Source organism: Procambarus clarkii, chromosome 73 (assembly GCF_040958095.1).
Source record: "Procambarus clarkii isolate CNS0578487 chromosome 73, FALCON_Pclarkii_2.0, whole genome shotgun sequence".
Taxonomy (NCBI): Eukaryota; Metazoa; Arthropoda; class Malacostraca; order Decapoda; family Cambaridae; genus Procambarus; species Procambarus clarkii.
The window spans coordinates 25,852,636-25,870,135 of NC_091222.1; the positions used below are offsets into that span (position 1 = coordinate 25,852,636).

Here is a 17,500-nt window from a genome sequence, read left to right on the forward strand (position 1 = left end):
GTCCAAGGACTGACCCCTGCGGGACTCCACTTGTAACGTCTCGCCAATCTGAGACCTCACCCCTCACACTGACTCGTTGTCTCCTGTTGCTTAGGTACTCCTGTATCCAACGGAGTACCTTCCCTTTCACTCCAGCCTGCATCTCCAGTTTTTTCACTAGCCTCTTGTGTGGTACTGTATCAAAGGCTTTCTGACAATCCAAAAATATGCAGTCTGCCCACCCTTCTCTTTCTTGCCTTATTTTTGTTGCCTGGTCGTAGAATTCAAGTAACCCTGTGAGGCAGGACCTGCCATCCCTGAACCCATGTTGATGCTGTGTTACAAAGTTCCTTCGCTCCAGATGTTCCACTAGCTTTCTTCGCACAATCTTCTCCATCAGCTTGCATGGTATGCAGGCTAGGCATACCATGCCTATGCATGAAGGTTTGGGGTGATGACCTCCCCCCCCATGCCCTAACTTGCCATGCAAGTCCCTAATTTGCATGGTATGTAAGTTAGGGACAAGTTAAGGTACAAGACTAGATGCTATTCGAGCGACTGTGGGGCCAACACCGTCGCTATATATATATATATATATATATATATATATATATATATATATATATATATATATATATATATATATATATATATATATATATATATATATATATATTTTTTTTTTTTTTTTTTTTTTTTTTTTTTTTTGTGAGGGTACCACCTCTGGTGCCAATGTGGGGACCCATAGCCTCGGAGAAGAAAATAAAAAGTATTCAGAGGAGACCTTGTGGTTTCTCACTGAACACTAATATTATCTTCTCCTACCACCCCCATTCTTTTGTATGTACACATATATATTTACTTTATTTGAACTCTGTTACAAACATATATATATATATATATATATATATATATATATATATATATATATATATATATATATATATATATATATATATATATATATATATATATAACTGAAAACTCACACCCCAGAAGTGACTCGAACCCATACTGCCAGGAGCAACGCAACGTCCTTATGTCCAATCGTGATGGTCAAGTGGATTAAGGCGTCCTGTACATACCAGTTGCGTTGCTCCTGGCAGTATGGGTTCGAGTCACTTCTGGGGTGTGAGTTTTCAGTTGCATATAGTCCTGGGGACCATTCAGGCTTGTTATATATATATATATATATATATATATATATATATATATATATATATATATATATATATATATATATATATATATATATATATAATATGCATTTTACATGTATTTTTACACTAGTGACCCCTGTCAGTGGGTCTTCCCGCCAACCTATCCCTCACCTAGCGTGATATAAAGTCATTTATCAGCTCAGTATCCTCGGAATAGTCCTCTAGCCTCTATCCGCCAACACAACACTCTCCCGGGCAGTATAAAGGCTAGGACGGAGAGTTCTTGAAGGCTCGTGTCCCATCCCAGGACGGATAGACTCAGACAATGGCGTTGAGGCGCGTGAATAAGGCTATCTGATCCGCCTTATCGATGCTGGGGTTATTCTTGGGGGGTTGCCTAGAGGGCGCAATCTCTCCGCCAGGGGCCTCTGATTCACGAAGTGGTTACGCATGCACTTACGAACCTGGGGCTAGATTCACAAAGCAGTTACGCAAGCACTTGCGAACCTGGGGTTAGATTTACGAAGCAATTACGCAAGCGCTTACGAACCTGGGGCCAGATTCACAAAGTTACGCAAGTATTTACGAACCTGGGGCCAGATTCAGGGTCCTGGGCCTTCATATAACATCACAGAAAGGCCACTGATACTAAAAAGATATTAATTAACAGAATGTTTATTTACACAAATTATATCCTAGCAAAAAAAAGTTTTACAGGCAATAGAGATGACACAATTCTAGATATTGTAAACAGAGATTCTGTATCTGTTTTTATTACGTCTTGAATTGCTGTATCGGATACAGCAATTACTGTACATGACATTGAAGTAATCCCTGGCTCTGTTGATAGGCCTGGGTAACTTCTGGCTTCATGCAGGTCGGCGTTCAATTCCCGACTGTCTACAAGTGGTTGGGTAACCATTCCTTTCCCCCGTCCCATCCCAAATCCTGACCCCTTTCCAGTGCTATATAGTCGTGGTGGCTCCAATGGAACCCTGCGCCCTTGGCACCATTGTAAGCGTATTGTGAGGCTGTGTGTAAGACAGGGGTTTACAAGGCTTCCTTACTCACCAGTAAGGCTTCTCCTGTGCCGGGTAAGTCCACGACGGGATCGCCATAGCCCGTGCTACTTGCAACTTTTTGTACCGAGTAGCTGAATCTAAAGTAACAGTAACAAGAGGGTAGATGGGTGTTTGTGAGGAGAAAGCACCAAGCCACTACGACTATATAGCCATTGGAAGGGGTGAGGATAAGGATTTGGGATAGGAAGGATAGGAGGGGGGGGGGGGGAGAATACCCTAACAACTGGATGTGTGTTCTAATTGGCTGTTCTCTCTGAAGAGAATCTGCCTCCCTTCACGTCATTGGCTGGAAGATGCCCAGAGTAAAGTAATTAATCAGCTGTCAGTTGAGGGGATCACCATAGCCCGTGCTGCTTGGAGCTTTTTGTTCCAAGTAGTGAATCTTAAACAACAACAACAACTATCTGCTGTCAGTTCAACCCGTTCTCGCACTTTCGTATAGTCAATATTGACTTATTAAATACGTGCATATGTGACATACTAAACATACAATTACAATTATTACTTAACCTATTATAGGTATAGGTTAAGTAATAATTGTAATTACGAAGCAATAAGATGCTTATCTTAACATACTAAGAAGGTTAGGTAAGGTCGGTGTTTTCTATGAAGCTTTTCAAGGTAAACTAGTGTGTTTAGTATGTCACATATGCACGTATTTAATAAGTCAATATTGACCGTAAGAAAGCGCCAGAACAGGTTGTTCAGTTGACGGGCCAAAGGTAAACAAAGCCAAGACTCGATCTACGGCTGTTACAGCTGACAATATAGTTTAACACCGCCAAGATATCAAGATATCTCAAGATATCAAGATATCTCAAGATATCAAGATATCTCAAGATATCTCAAGATATCAAGATATCTCAAGATATCAAGATATCTCAAGATATCAAGATATCTCAAGATATCAAGATATCTCAAGATATCAAGATATCAAGATATCTCAAGATATCAAGATATCTCAAGATATCTCAAGATATCATAAATGTTGACAAGTTACTGCCTATTGTACACGCTGCGAGACGTCTCAAGTGTCACACTTGGGCAGTGTCCGCAGTTGCTATCTTGAGGTTATCTTGAGATGATTTCGGGGCTTTAGTGTCCCCGCGGCCCGGTCCTCGACCAGCCCTCCACCCCCAGGAAGCAGCCCGTGACAGCTGACTAACACCCAGGTACCTATTTTACTGCTAGGTAACAGGGGCATAGGGTGAAAGAAACTCTGCCTATTGTTTCTCGCCGGCGCCTGGGATCGAACCCAGGACCACAGGATCACAAGTCCAGCGTGCTGTCCGCTCGGCCGACCGGCTCCCTACCATAGAGACAGTTCCTTCATCACAGGAAGCAGCCCGTAGCAGCTGTCTAACTCCCAGGTACCTATTTATTTCTAGGTGAACAGTTACATCAGGGTTAAAGAAACTCAGCCCATTTGTTTTCCCCCATCGCCGGGGATTGATCCACGGGATTACGAATCCCGATCGCTGTCTCCTCAGCCGTCAGGTCCCCCCTTGTGCCCTCTAAAGAGAGAAAAGGAGCAAGACCAGTACCAGAAAAGTATAAGTGAGTGAATAACATAAATGCAGCGAATGTCTTTGTTTTTATATGTTTACATCTTGTGCGGTAAAATTCTGGTTGAATTGTTGGTTTATCAACTCCGCGACGCGACTGACCAGTGAACTGAAAAATTAGTTTCTGGTCCAGGTTTTTATTGGTGGTGCAGCTGAGTTTGTCAGTTGATGATAATGTTATTACTTGATGCCTCCACCTGCAGCTGCTAGTGAGGGAGGACCGTGAGGGAGGGAGGATTATGAGGGAGAGAAGGAGGGAGGGAGGATTATGAGGGAGAGAAGGAGGGAGGGAGGATTATGAGGGAGAGAAGGAGGGAGGGCATATCCGGTAACTCATGTTTGGACAGCGCCAAGACCGGACACTCAATCAAGTTTTTGCCGCCGCGTCGACATGACCAAATGTCACCATTACATTCTTGCCGCGGCTCTGGGCATGCGGGGTGCTTCCCCGCCAGTGATTACAGTGAAGTGAGGCCTATTTAGCTCTTTATGTTCCGCCTATACGTGCCTTGCTGTAGCTATTATGATATAGCATAACTATTAGCACGTTCAAATTCTTTGACGAATCTGGCCTTGACTGTGATCAGAGATTTTGTGTATATATATATATATATATATATATATATATATATATATATATATATATATATATATATATATATATATATATATATATATATATATATATTATATATATATATATATGACAATGTCAGACCACGGAGGAAAAATGAAACAGGAATTTCCTTAAGTACTTTCGTATATTAATACATCTTCAGAAGGAGTATTAATAGTTGACTCCTTCTGAAGATGTATTAATATACGAAAGTACTTAAGGAAATTCCTGTTTCATTTTTCCTTCGTGGTCTGACATTGTCACATTTTGAATATATATATATATATATATATATATATATATATATATATATATATATATATATATATATATATATATATATATATATATATATATAAAGGTTTTATGTAAATATGTAAACATTTTAATAATGTTTTCAAACCATGAAAAAATTGTAAATATATCGCATAATACGTTTTTTTGGATGATTTTTCTAATCGCTGACTTCGTTATAATGTGTGTTATGAACCAATCCACAAGGGCTGTGACGAGGATTCGAACCTGCGTCCGGGAGCATCCCAGACGCTGCCTTAATCGACTGAGCTACAACATGGTAAAAAGAATTCGGCCCTTGTGGATTTGTTCATTTGATGTATCATGTTAGTGTGATTTTCGTGTGTAAATGTGTTATATATATGTGTGCTTTGCTATCTTGAGGTTATCTTGAGATGATTTCGGGGCTTTAGTGTCCCCGCGGCCCGGTCCTCGACCAGGCCTCCACCCCCAGGAAGCAGCCCGTGACAGCTGACTAACACCCAGGTACCTATTTACTGCTAGGTAACAGGGGCATTTAGGGTGAAAGAAACTTTGCCCATTTGTTTCTGCCTCGTGCGGGAATCGAACCCGCGCCACAGAATTACGAGTCCTGCGCGCTATCCACCAGGCTACGAGGCCCCTTTGCTACAGCAAACCTTACACAATGTACCGCAGCATATGTAGACCGTGGAATAATTACAGAAGTTAATGTAAAGTAGTGAATTATAGGAGTTACTTGATAAATTTCTTTTTGAAAAATTAAGGGATGAGATAAGGAAATGCTTTCCACTATCCTTATAAACACGCAACGTGACTGTCAATATTGTCCGCTTGTTACAACTTGTAATAATGGTGTTACATGTTGTTAAAACGTTTTTATGATGTATTAGAACGTTGTTACAACTTGTTAGGTGGTAAAACTTGTTCGAATGTTGTAACATCGTCGCAGTTTGGTCGTGTGTTTGGTGGGATATCATGAGGTTATCTTGAGATGATTTCGGGGCTTAGCTTCCCCGCGGCCCGGTCCTCGACCAGGCCTCCTTTTTGTTACACATCCCCCAGGAAGCAGCCCGTAGCAGCTGTCTAACTCCCAGGTACCTATTTACTGCGAGCTGAACAGGAGGCATCAGGGTGAAAGAAACTCTGCCCGTTTGTTTCCGCCTCCACCGGGGATCGAACCCGGAACCTCAGGACTATGAATCCCGAGCGCTATCCACTCAGCCGTCAGATCTGCTTGAAGCTAACTGGACAGAATATGAAAGTATTTAGTTAAAGTCAAACAGCCTTGTTAAAAACCTCTAATCTGTGGTTTTCCAGATGTGAACAATTTCAGTTTCTTTATTATGCACCCCATACCTGTCCCGTGGGTGGTGGGGGAATGGCTTGTTCTCACTATGTTCTTGTGTGTTCGCCATGTTCTTGTGTGTTCACTATGTTCTTGTGTGTTCACTATGTTCTTGTGTATTCACCATGTTTTTGTGTATTTAGAAGGTTGTGGTGGTCTCCACAACCAGGCCTCCACAACCACCACAACTATACCTACTAGGCCTACCTTCGTATAAACACGTGTAGATAAGAATACTTAGCGACCAACACCAGCCGACGACCCCACTTAAGCTAAAGGCGCAAGTCTAAGTGTTTCATCACTGTCTTCTATACGTGGGTGATACCACCTACCACTACCACCTGCACCACCTACTCACGTCCCCCTAGCCCCCCACCTACCTCCTCCACCCCCAGCAACAACAACAACAGCATGCCATTTTATACACACATTGCCACAGCAAGATTTACGGAGCAAGCTGTAGTGTATCACAGAGAGGTCGGTCCGCAGGGGTGAATAGAGTCCGGACTCTGTGAATGAACCAGTCCGGTTGTGGAGGCGAACGAAACATTGTGAAATGATGAGTTGCTGCTTCGCCACTATGCAACATCTAGGCCTATGCAAAGGCTCAGGCGGCTAATACAGCGGGATTATACATTTCTATCACTTATTACTCTATTCACTCGAGCGTGTCCAAAATGGGATCATGGCCTCGGCCGCGTTGAAGTCACCGGCGTCCAAATGGGATCATGGCCTCGGCCGCGTTGAAGTCACCGGCGTCCAAATGGGATCATGGCCTCGGCCGCGTTGAAGTCACCGGTGTCCAAATGGGATCATGGCCTCGGCCGCGTTGAAGTCACCAGCGTCCAAATGGAATCATGGCCTCGGCCGCGTTGAAGTCACTAGCGTCCAAATGGGATCATGGCCTCGGCCGCGTTGAAGTCACCGGCGTCCAAATGGGATCATGGCCTCGGCCGCGTTGAAGTCACCGGTGTCCAAATGGAATCATGGCCTCGGCCGCGTTGAAGTCACCGGTGTCCAAATGGGATCATGGCCTCGGCCGCGTTGAAGTCACCGGTGTCCAAATGGGATCATGGCCTCGGCCGCGTTGAAGTCACCGGCGTCCAAATGGGATCATGGCCTCGGCCGCGTTGAAGTCACCGGCGTCCAAATGGGATCATGGCCTCGGCCGCGTTGAAGTCACCGGCGTCCAAATGGGATCATGGCCTCGGCCGCATTGAAGTCACCGGCGTCCAAATGGGATCATGGCCTCGGCCGCGTTGAAGTCACCGGCGTCCAAATGGGATCATGGCCTCGGTCGCGTTGAAGTCACCGGCGTCCAAATGGGATCATGGCCTCGGCCGCGTTGAAGTCACCGGCGTCCAAATGGGATCGTGGCCTCGGCCGCGTTGAAGTCACCGGCGTCCAAATGGGATCATGGCCTCGGCCGCGTTGAAGTCACCGGCGTCCAAAATGGGATCATGGCCTCGGCCGCGTTGAAGTCACCGGCGTCCAAATGGGATCATGGCCTCGGCCGCGTTGAAGTCACCGGCGTCCAAATGGGATCATGGCCTCGGCCGCGTTGAAGTCACCGGCGTCCAAATGGGATCATGGCCTCGGCCGCGTTGAAGTCACCGGCGTCCAAATGGGATCATGGCCTCGGCCGCGTTGAAGTCACCGGCGTCCAAATGGGATCATGGCCTCGGCCGCGTTGAAGTCACCGGTGTCCAAATGGGATCATGGCCTCGGCCGCGTTGAAGTCACCGGCGTCCAAATGGGATCGTGGCCTCGGCCGCGTTGAAGTCACTAGTGTCCAAATGGGATCATGGCCTCGGCCGCGTTGAAGTCACCGGTGTCCAAATGGGATCATGGCCTCGGCCGCGTTGAAGTCACCGGCGTCCAAATGGGATCATGGCCTCGGCCGCGTTGAAGTCACTAGCGTCCAAATGGGATCATGGCCTCGGCCGCGTTGATGTCACCGGTGTCAGTGCAGTGCCTGAGCTCCGGCCGGTGCTGGAGCCACCAAACTCGAGGTTGGGAAATGAGGCAACACCGGTTAATGAAAAGGAAATTGAGTCACCGTTGTGGGAGAATTGTTTGGTGCAGTAGTTAGTGGCAGGCGTAGCCTGATGCCCGCCTGATGCTCTCGTGATGCCCTGATGCCCGCCTGATGCTCTCGTGATGCCCTGATGCCCGCCTGATGCTCTCGTGATGCCCTTGATGCCCGCCTGATGCTCTCGTGATGCCCTGATGCCCGCCTGATGCTCTCGTGATGCCCTGATGCTCTCGTGATGCCCTGATGCCCACCTGATGCTCTCGTGATGCCCTGATGCCCACCTGATGTTCTCGTGATGCCCTGATGCCCACCTGATGCTCTCGTGATGCCCTGATGCCCGCCTGATGCTCTCGTGATGCCCTGATGCCCGCCTGATGCTCTCGTGATGCCCTGATGCCCGCCTGATGCTCTCGTGATGCCCTGATACCCGCCTGATGCTCTCGTGATGCCCTGATGCCCGCCTGATGCTCTCGTGATGCCCTGATGCCCGCCTGATGCTCTCGTGATGCCCTGATGCCCGCCTGATGCTCTCGTGATGCCCTGATGCCCGCCTGATGCTCTCGTGATGCCCTGATGCCCGCCTGATGCTCTCGTGATGCCCTTGATGCCCGCCTGATGCTCTCGTGATGCCCTGATGCCCACCTGATGCTCTCGTGATGCCCTGATGCCCGCCTGATGCTCTCGTGATGCCCTGATGCCCGCCTGATGCTCTCGTGATGCCCTGATGCCCGTCTGATGCTCTCGTGATGCCCTGATGCCTGCCTGATGCTCTCGTGATGCCCTGATGCCCACCTGAGCGGTCGACCCCACTGACGCATTCAGAAATATTTACATGCCATTCATTCAAAACGGGAATTTTGTCAAATATAAATTAATATTATAATATATTAGCATATTGTGCATATATAGGCATAGGTTAGGTTAGGTTAGGTTAGGTTAGGTTAGGTTAGGTTAGGTTAGGTGTTTAGGTTCTGTTGGTGATTATTTGTATTTGTAGTACGTGGGTGAAGCATTTACAGCGTTGTGGTTCGAACACAAGTCGTCAGTGAAGCACTTGTTCCGGAAGTGTTCGAACGTCATCAGTTGTGAGTCGTGTGTAAACCGTTTTTTCAGTCATAAACAGCTGAGGGTTTGGCGGGTGGATGGAATGGACTTTGGGTCTTTGTTTGGAGGACGGGCTGTCAAACCCCGCTGTTTATGATTGAAAAAACGGTTTACACATGACTTATAACTGATGACGTTCGAACACTTCCGGAAGAAGTGTTCCGAATTGTGTTCGAACCACAACGCTGTAAATGCTTCACCCACGTACTACAAATACAAATAATCGCCAACAGAACCTAAACACCTAACCTAACCTATGCCTATATATGCACAATATGCTAATATATAACAATATTAATTAATATTTGAGAAAAATTCCTATGTTGAATATTAAAATTGATGAATGCGATTTTGGGGTCGACTGCTGGATGGAATGGACTGTTGACGGGTTGCAGGGCTGTCAACAAGCCACTTGGAGAGTGTGATCGTCTCGTGGAAACAGCCAGGAAGGCAAAAGGGTGTTCCTCTTGACTGTTGTGTCCTCAGACGTGCCCAAACGGTACCTACACAGTATCCATTGACATGGAAAAACTTTACAGAGTTACTGTGAACAGTGAAACCATTAAGTAGCGTGCTCTGAATACCAAATCAACGGTGAATACGGTGCCCCAACAGTGCTATTGCTACAGTGACATGCAGCATATAGTGAACTCAAATACGCAATCGTAGAATAACGTCCAATAACGAGTTCATTACTGGTTACTAAGAGTAACGTCGTGCAAGGCGCATTAGTTATCGTTGTGACGAGGTAAACACTAATATATTAAGTTCAGAGACCACTAGTTATGTTTCTAACAGGTGGCAGGTGGGAATATTAATTATATGTGGTAAGTTAGAAGTTATTGGAAGTAAATGACCTGTTTAATTGTTTAAGTTAAATACGGTGATAGTTACTGACTTCATGTTAAACTTACTGACTTCCTGTTAAACTTACTGACTTCCTGTTAAACTTACTGACTTCATGTTAAACTTACTGACTTCATGTTAAACTTACTGACTTCATGTTAAACTTACTGACTTCCTGTTAAACTTACTGACTTCCTGTTAAACTTACTGACTTCCTGTTAAACTTACTGACTTCCTGTTTATCCTGTTAAACTTACTGACTTCCTGTTAAACTTACTGACTTCCAGTTAAACTTGCTGACTTCCAGTTAAACTTACTGAACTTACTGACTTCCAGTTAAACTTACTGACTTCCAGGGAAACTTACTGACTTCCAGTTAAACTTACTGACTTCCAGTGAAACTTACTGACTTCCAGTTAAACTTACCGACTTCCAGTTAAACTTACCGACTTCCAGTTAAACTTACTGACTTCCTGTTAAACTTACTGACTTCCTGTTTATCCTGTTAAACTTACTGACTTCCTGTTAAACTTACTGACTTCCAGTTAAACTTGCTGACTTCCAGTTAAACTTACTGAACTTACTGACTTCCAGTTAAACTTACTGACTTCCAGTTAAACTTACTGACTCAAAGTGAAACTTACTGACTCAAAGTGAAACTTACTGACTCACAGTGAAACTTACTGACTCACAGTGAAACTTACTGACTCTCAGTGAAACTTACTGACTCAAAGTGAAACTTACTGACTCTCAGTGAAACTTACTGACTCTCAGTGAAACTTACTGACTCACAGTGAAACTTACTGACTCTCAGTGAAACTTACTGACTCACAGTGAAACTTACTGACTCTCAGTGAAACTTACTGACTCACAGTGAAACTTACTGACTTCCAGTGAAACTAACCCCCACTGAAACTAACCCCACTGAAACTAACCTCCCACTGAAACTAACCCCACTGAAACTAACCCCCACTGAAACTAACCCCCACTGAAACTAACCCCCACTGAAACTAACCCCCACTGAAACTAACCCCCACTGAAACTAACCCCCACTGAAACTAACCCCCCACTGAAACTAACCCCCACTGAAACTAACCCCCACTGAAACTAACCTCCCACTGAAACTAACCCCCACTGAAACTAACCTCCCACTGAAACTAACCCCCACTGAAACTAACCCCCACTGAAACTAACCCCCACTGAAACTAACCCCCACTGAAACTAACCCCCACTGAAACTAACCTCCCACTGAAACTAACCCCCACTGAAACTAACCTCCCACTGAAACTAACCCCCACTGAAACTAACCCCCACTGAAACTAACCCCCACTGAAACTAACCCCCACTGAAACTAACCCCCACTGAAACTAACCCCCACTGAAACTAACCCCCACTGAAACTAACCTCCCACTGAAACTAACCCCCACTGAAACTAACCCCCACTGAAACTAACCTCCCACTGAAACTAACCCCCACTGAAACTAACCCCCACTGAAACTAACCCCCACTGAAACTAACCTCCCACTGAAACTAACCCCCACTGAAACTAACCCCCCACTGAAACTAACCCCCACTGAAACTAACCCCCCCAGTAATAGAACTCCACTAAGAAGAAACTCTAAGAATTAAGCCAGGGTTCGATACCCTAAAAGATCATTCCCTATTATAACCGTCCATGGCTCAGTCGGTAGAGCAACCGTCCCGTTCTTCCGAGCCTTGAGTTCGATTCCCCGATGTTCCAAGTGAATTAAATGTAAACTTGATCACTTGTCCCTAGAAAAGGCTACCGAGCTAGTGGATACCTGAAGTAAACCGGAGGAGACTCTCCAATATACAGTTTACATTTGACTTTCAGATTACGGTAGGTTAATATTATGTTTAATTACAGAATAATTACAATTATATTTCATTACTGTGATTAATTACGGGATAAATTGTCTCTTAAAGTGGTTGATAAATTGTTCCATTTGTGTGGGGGGTCGAACCTGGTTTCTGTGGTTGTAAGGCGAGATTTATAACCGGGTTAGCCACCACTGAAGTTCCTGCAGGTGTGGTAGTAGCAGGTGTGGCTGCTGCTGCAGGGGGTGGCTGCTGTTGCAGGTTTGGCAGTAGCAGGTGTAGCTGCTGCTGCAGGTATGGCAGTAGCAGGTGTGTCTGCTGCTGCAGGTATGGCAGTAGCAGGTGTGGCTGCTGCTGCAGGTATGGCAGTAGCAGGTGTGTCTGCTGCTGCAGGTATGGCAGTAGCAGGTGTGGCTGCTGCTGCAGGTATGGCAGTAGCAGGTGTGTCTGCTGCTGCAGGTATGGCAGTAGAAGGTGTGTCTGCTGCTGCAGGTATGGCAGTAGCAGGTGTGTCTGCTGCTGCTGGTATGGCAGTAGCAGGTGTGTCTGCTGCTGCAGGTATGGCAGTAGCAGGTGTGTCTGCTGCTGCAGGTATGGCAGTAGCAGGTGTGGCTGCTGCTGCAGGTATGGCAGTAGCAGGTGTGTCTGCTGCTGCAGGTATGGCAGTAGCAGGTGTGTCTGCTGCTGCAGGTATGGCAGTAGCAGGTGTGGCTGCTGCTGCAGGTATGGCAGTAGCAGGTGTGGCTGCTGCTGCAGGTATGGCAGTAGCAGGTGTGTCTGCTGCTGCAGGTATGGCAGTAGCAGGTGTGTCTGCCGCTGCAGGTATGGCAGTAGCAGGTGTGGCTGCTGCTGCAGGTATGGCAGTAGCAGGTGTGGCTGCTGCTGCAGGTATGGCAGTAGCAGGTGTGTCTGCTGCTGCAGGTATGGCAGTAGCAGGTGTGTCTGCTGCTGCAGGTATGGCAGTAGCAGGTGTGGCTGCTGCTGCAGGTATGGCAGTAGTAGGTGTCTCCTGCCTATGTGTAACAAAAAGAAGGCCTGGTCGAGGACCGGGCCGCGGGGACGTTAAGCCCCGAAATCATCTCAAGATAACACCTAGACCCCATTAACCTCTTGACCCCAAAGCCTTCTTGCCTGTCTAAGAGCAAGCTTCACTCCACCTCTGACCGTTCTCTAACTCTCTGGTACTTCACCTACATCAGCGCCCTCACCTCACTCACTATCCTAATCCATCAGCTGTCACACACTCACCTCACTCACTATCCTAATCCATCAGCTGTCACACACTCACCTCACTCACTATCCTAATCCATCAGCTGTCACACACTCACCCAACCTCACAATATTTTATAAAACTCATATGACAGATTTACACAGTCTTGCTCTTTGTATCTCATGCCTCTCAGCTCCGGGACTAGCTTGATGCTGGAGTTGTGGTGTTGTAGATATGATGCTGACAGTATAGTGTGTATACTGCAACAGCATGAGGTCTAGTGATATACCACAATGTGTATACGGTCTCCAACACATGGATATATATTATGAAAAGAGAGAAATCTGTTCACCACTGAGAATATTTAAGCAGAGAATGTATCTTCTTGAGGTTATCTTGAGATGATATCGGGGCTTTAGTGTCCCTGCGGCCCGGTCCTCGACCAGGCCTCCACCCCCAGGAAGCAGCCCGTGACAGCTGACTAACACCCAGGTACATATTTTACTGCTAGGCAACAGGGGCATAGGGTGAAAGAAACTCTGCCCATTGTTTCTCGCCGGCGCCTGGGATCGAACCCAGGACCACAGGATCACAAGTCCCGCGTGCTGTCCGCTCGGCCGACCGGCTTCCCAACTGTAGACTCATCTGTGGGTACAAGTGACAGGATGAACAACCCAGCGGGTTTTCTTCCTATTGGGGAGTGTTGGACATGCTGCTATGGTGGTGTGTCCACTCACAGGATGAGTAACAGGGCCCAATACTGCATGGAGCCCTGTTATTTAGATCTATGCATTTCAGTGCATTGATCTAGTTGGTCACCTGTTCAAGTATGCGAGAATTTTTGCCTTATAGTCTCTTCTGTATCTTGTATGTCGTGATCATATTTGCTCTCTCATCTCTAGAGTTGTGATATTTTTAGCAGGTGTTGCATATTTCAGCACACGTATCACGTAGGTTGAGCATGTAGTGCCTTGAAAGAGTTTCTTAATTGAGGTTTTAATTTCTAGTGTTAGCAAGCTTCCCCCATGCCCAGGTACTCACTTAGTTGAGCTCTGGCTCTTTGGTCCCGCCTCTCAACCGTCAATCAACAGGTGTACAGGTTCCTGAGCCTATTGGGCTCTATCATATCTACACTTGAAATTGTGTATGGAGTCAGCCTCCACCACATCACTGCCTAAAAGGTGCCTGCCTAGATGTTGTTCTTCTCGTGTGTGTTTCTGAATTGTATTAAGTCTTATATATATTTCTCTCCTTCACATCTTCATTACCTTGCACTTGCTGGGATTGAAGTCTAGCAACCATTTTGTTTGCCCACTTCTGGAGTTGGCCAAACTCCTCTGCTGATTGTACATTAGCTATGGGTCACCCGCACAGTTTTAAAGGCTTACTCCATCTAGGGGGGAGGGGGGAGTTTCTGAGGCGATCTGGGGGAGATCCCCAGTTCCCCCCAGATCCTCCCAGATCCTCCCAGATCCTCCCAGATCCTCCCAGATCCTCCCAGATCCTCCCAGATCCCCAGATCCCCCCAGACATCTGGGGGAATCAACCAGAGGAGGGCATTCATGTAAATCAGAACACGAGTGGTCCCAAGAGCGAGCCTTGTGGGACCTCGGCTTGTCGCCATTCTCTCCAGGTCTCTCTCTCTCTCTCTCTCTCTCTCTCTCTCTCTCTCTCTCTCTCTCTCTCTCTCTCTCTCTCTCTCTCTCTCTCTCTCTCTCGCTCGCTCGCTCGGTACCCAGGTCACAGCTCAGGCATTCATCTCCACTTCACCGCCTCTGGGATGCTATCGTGACACATGTCCAGATAAGCCCTGTACCAGTACCTGGGGGTGACAGTATTAGTGTTAGCCCTGATAACCTCTGAATGGATCGCTAGCTCTCTTTCTTGTCCTCTGTCTCTCTCTCTGTCTCTCTCTCTCTCTGTCTCTCTCTCTCTCTTTCTGTCTCTGTCTCGACTCTCTTTCTGTCTCTCTCTCTCTCTCTCTCTTTCTGTCTCTGTCTCGACTCTCTCTCTCTCTCTCTCTCTCTCTCTCTCTCTCTCTCTCTCTCTCTCTCTCTCTCTCTCTCTCTCTCTCTCTCTCTCTCTCTCTCTCTCTCTCTCTCACACACACCACAAGACAAAAGATGTTATCGTTCTCCTCTTAACACCTGCTAATTAAAGTATCTACGGTAGGACTCTAGTTTCGTGTAATCATTCTCCGTGTATTCTCCGCCCCTTGGGCATCATTTAATACCTCGTAAAAGCTGCGTTATGTTGAGCGACGTCGGTAAGGCGCCAATATAAAAAAAAATTCGCGTTACTGGACACTGAAGCCATTTGTTGTTGAATTATAAACCTATAGACGAGGCTTCTATTATGCTGGGGCCAGATTCACGAAGCAGTTACGCAAGCACTTACGAACCTGGGGCCAGATTCACGAAGCAGTTACCTAAGTACTTACGAACCTGGGGCCAGATTCACGAAGCAGTTACCTAAGTACTTACGAACCTGGGGCCAGATTCACGAAGCGGTTACCTAAGTACTTACGAACCTGGGGCCAGATTCACGAAGCAGTTACGCAAGCACTTACGAACCCGGGGCCAGATTCACGAAGCAGTTACGCAAGCACTTACGAACCTGGGGCCAGATTCACGAAGCAGTTACCTAAGTACTTACGAACCTGGGGCCAGATTCACGAAGCAGTTACGCAAGCACTTACGAACCCGGGGCCAGATTCACGAAGCAGTTACGCAAGCACTTACGAACCTGGGGGCAGATTCACGAAGCAGATACCTAAGTACTTACGAACCTGGGGCCAGATTCACGAAGCAGTTACGCAAGCACTTACGAACCCGGGGCCAGATTCACGAAGCAGTTACGCAAGCACTTACGAACCTGGGGCCAGATTCACGAAGCAGTTACCTAAGTACTTACGAACCTGGGGCCAGATTCACGAAGCAGTTACCTAAGTACCTACGAACTTGGGGCCAGATTCACGAAGCAGTTGCCCAAGTACTTACGAACCTGGGGCCAGATTCACGAAGCAGTTACCTAAGTACCTACGAACCTGGGGCCAGGTTCACGAAGCAGTTACCTAAGTACTTACGAACCTGGGGCCAGATTCACGAAGCAGTTACCTAAGTACTTACGAACCTGGGGCCAGATTCACGAAGCAGTTACCTAAGTACCTACGAACCTGGGGCCAGATTCACGAAGCAGTTACCTAAGTACTTACGAACCTGGGGCCAGATTCACGAAGCAGTTACGCAAGCACTTACGAACCCGGGGCCAGATTCACGAAGCAGTTACGCAAGCACTTACGAACCTGGGGCCAGATTCACGAAGCAGATACCTAAGTACTTACGAACCTGGGGCCAGATTCACGAAGCAGTTACGCAAGCACTTACGAACCTGGGGCCAGATTCACGAAGCAGTTAGCTAAGTACTTGCGAACCTGGGGCCAGATTCACGAAGCAGTTACGCAAGCACTTACGAACCTGGGGCCAGATTCACGAAGCAGTTACGCAAGCACTTACGAACCTGGGGCCAGATTCACGAAGCAGTTACGCAAGCACTTACGAACCTGGGGCCAAATTCACAAAGCAGTTACGCAAGCACTTACGAACCTGGGGCCAGATTCACGAAGCAGTTACCTAAGTACTTACGAACCTGGGGCCAGATTCACGTAGCAGTTACGCAAGCACTTACGAACGTGTACATCTTTCCTCAATCTTTGACGGCTTTGGTTACATTTATTAAACAGTTTACAATCATGAAAACTTGCCAATCAACTGTTGTTATTGTTATAAACAGCCTCCTGGTGCTTCGGAGCTCATTAACTGTTTAATAATTGTAAACAAAGCCGCCAAAGATTGAGAAAAGATGGACAGGTTCGTAAGTGCTTGCGTAACGTCTTCGTGAATCTGGCCCCAGGTTCGTAAGTGCTTGCGTAACTGCTTCGTGAATCTGGCCCCAGGTTCGTAAGTGCATGCGTAACTGCTTCGTGAATCTGGCCCCAGGTTCCTAAGTGCTTGCGTAACTGCTTCGTGAATCTGGTCCCAGGTTCGTAAGTGCTTGCGATATCCTGTCTATGCCTAATTCTAAACAATATTAGATAAGGCGTTGACCAGATCACACACTAGAAGGTGAAGGGACGACGACGTTTCGGTCCTGGACCATTCTTGGCTTGAGAATGGTCCAGGACGGACCGAAACGTCGTCGTCCCTTCACCTTCTAGTGTGTGGTCTGGTCCACATTCTTCAGCCTCGTTATTGTGACTCCTCGCCTGCATTAGCTACGGCCTTAAATGAACAGATGCTGTACTCACCTAGTTGTGCTTGCGGGGGTTGAGCTCTGGCTCTTTGGCCCCGCCTCTCAACCGTCTGTGGTTTATAAGCCTCGTAGTTCAGATAACCACGACGCCATGCTGTTCGTATTCACAACAACCCCGTTGGTCATCAATTT

General features: G+C 46.9%; 3 protein-coding genes across 6 annotated transcripts in view; 1 reads left to right on the forward strand and 2 right to left on the reverse strand.

Moving 5' to 3' along the window:
* The window catches only part of LOC138349444 (uncharacterized), a 171,488-nt gene that overhangs the window by 53,983 nt on the left and 100,005 nt on the right, over positions 1-17,500 (forward strand). Inside the window, exon 1 of one of the 4 annotated variants that reach the window (XM_069312725.1) lies at positions 9,588-9,910. The exons of the other annotated variants lie outside the window; for them this stretch is intronic. The gene's annotated coding sequence lies outside the window, so the exon portion shown is untranslated. Of the gene's footprint in view, positions 1-9,587; positions 9,911-17,500 lie in introns of those variants that run through there. 4 annotated transcript variants of the gene reach the window in all.
* On the reverse strand, positions 8,112-8,876 carry LOC138356671 (sperm acrosomal protein FSA-ACR.1-like). The gene has a single exon (XM_069312863.1). It carries the CDS (start codon positions 8,874-8,876, stop codon positions 8,112-8,114), a length of 765 nt encoding a protein of 254 aa, XP_069168964.1.
* Positions 12,032-14,359, reverse strand: LOC138356672 (ice-structuring glycoprotein-like). The gene is made up of 2 exons (XM_069312864.1): positions 14,326-14,359; positions 12,032-12,828 (listed from the first exon to the last, which is right to left on the reverse strand). The coding sequence occupies exons 1-2, from the start codon at positions 14,357-14,359 to the stop codon at positions 12,032-12,034; spliced, it is 831 nt and encodes a 276-aa protein (XP_069168965.1).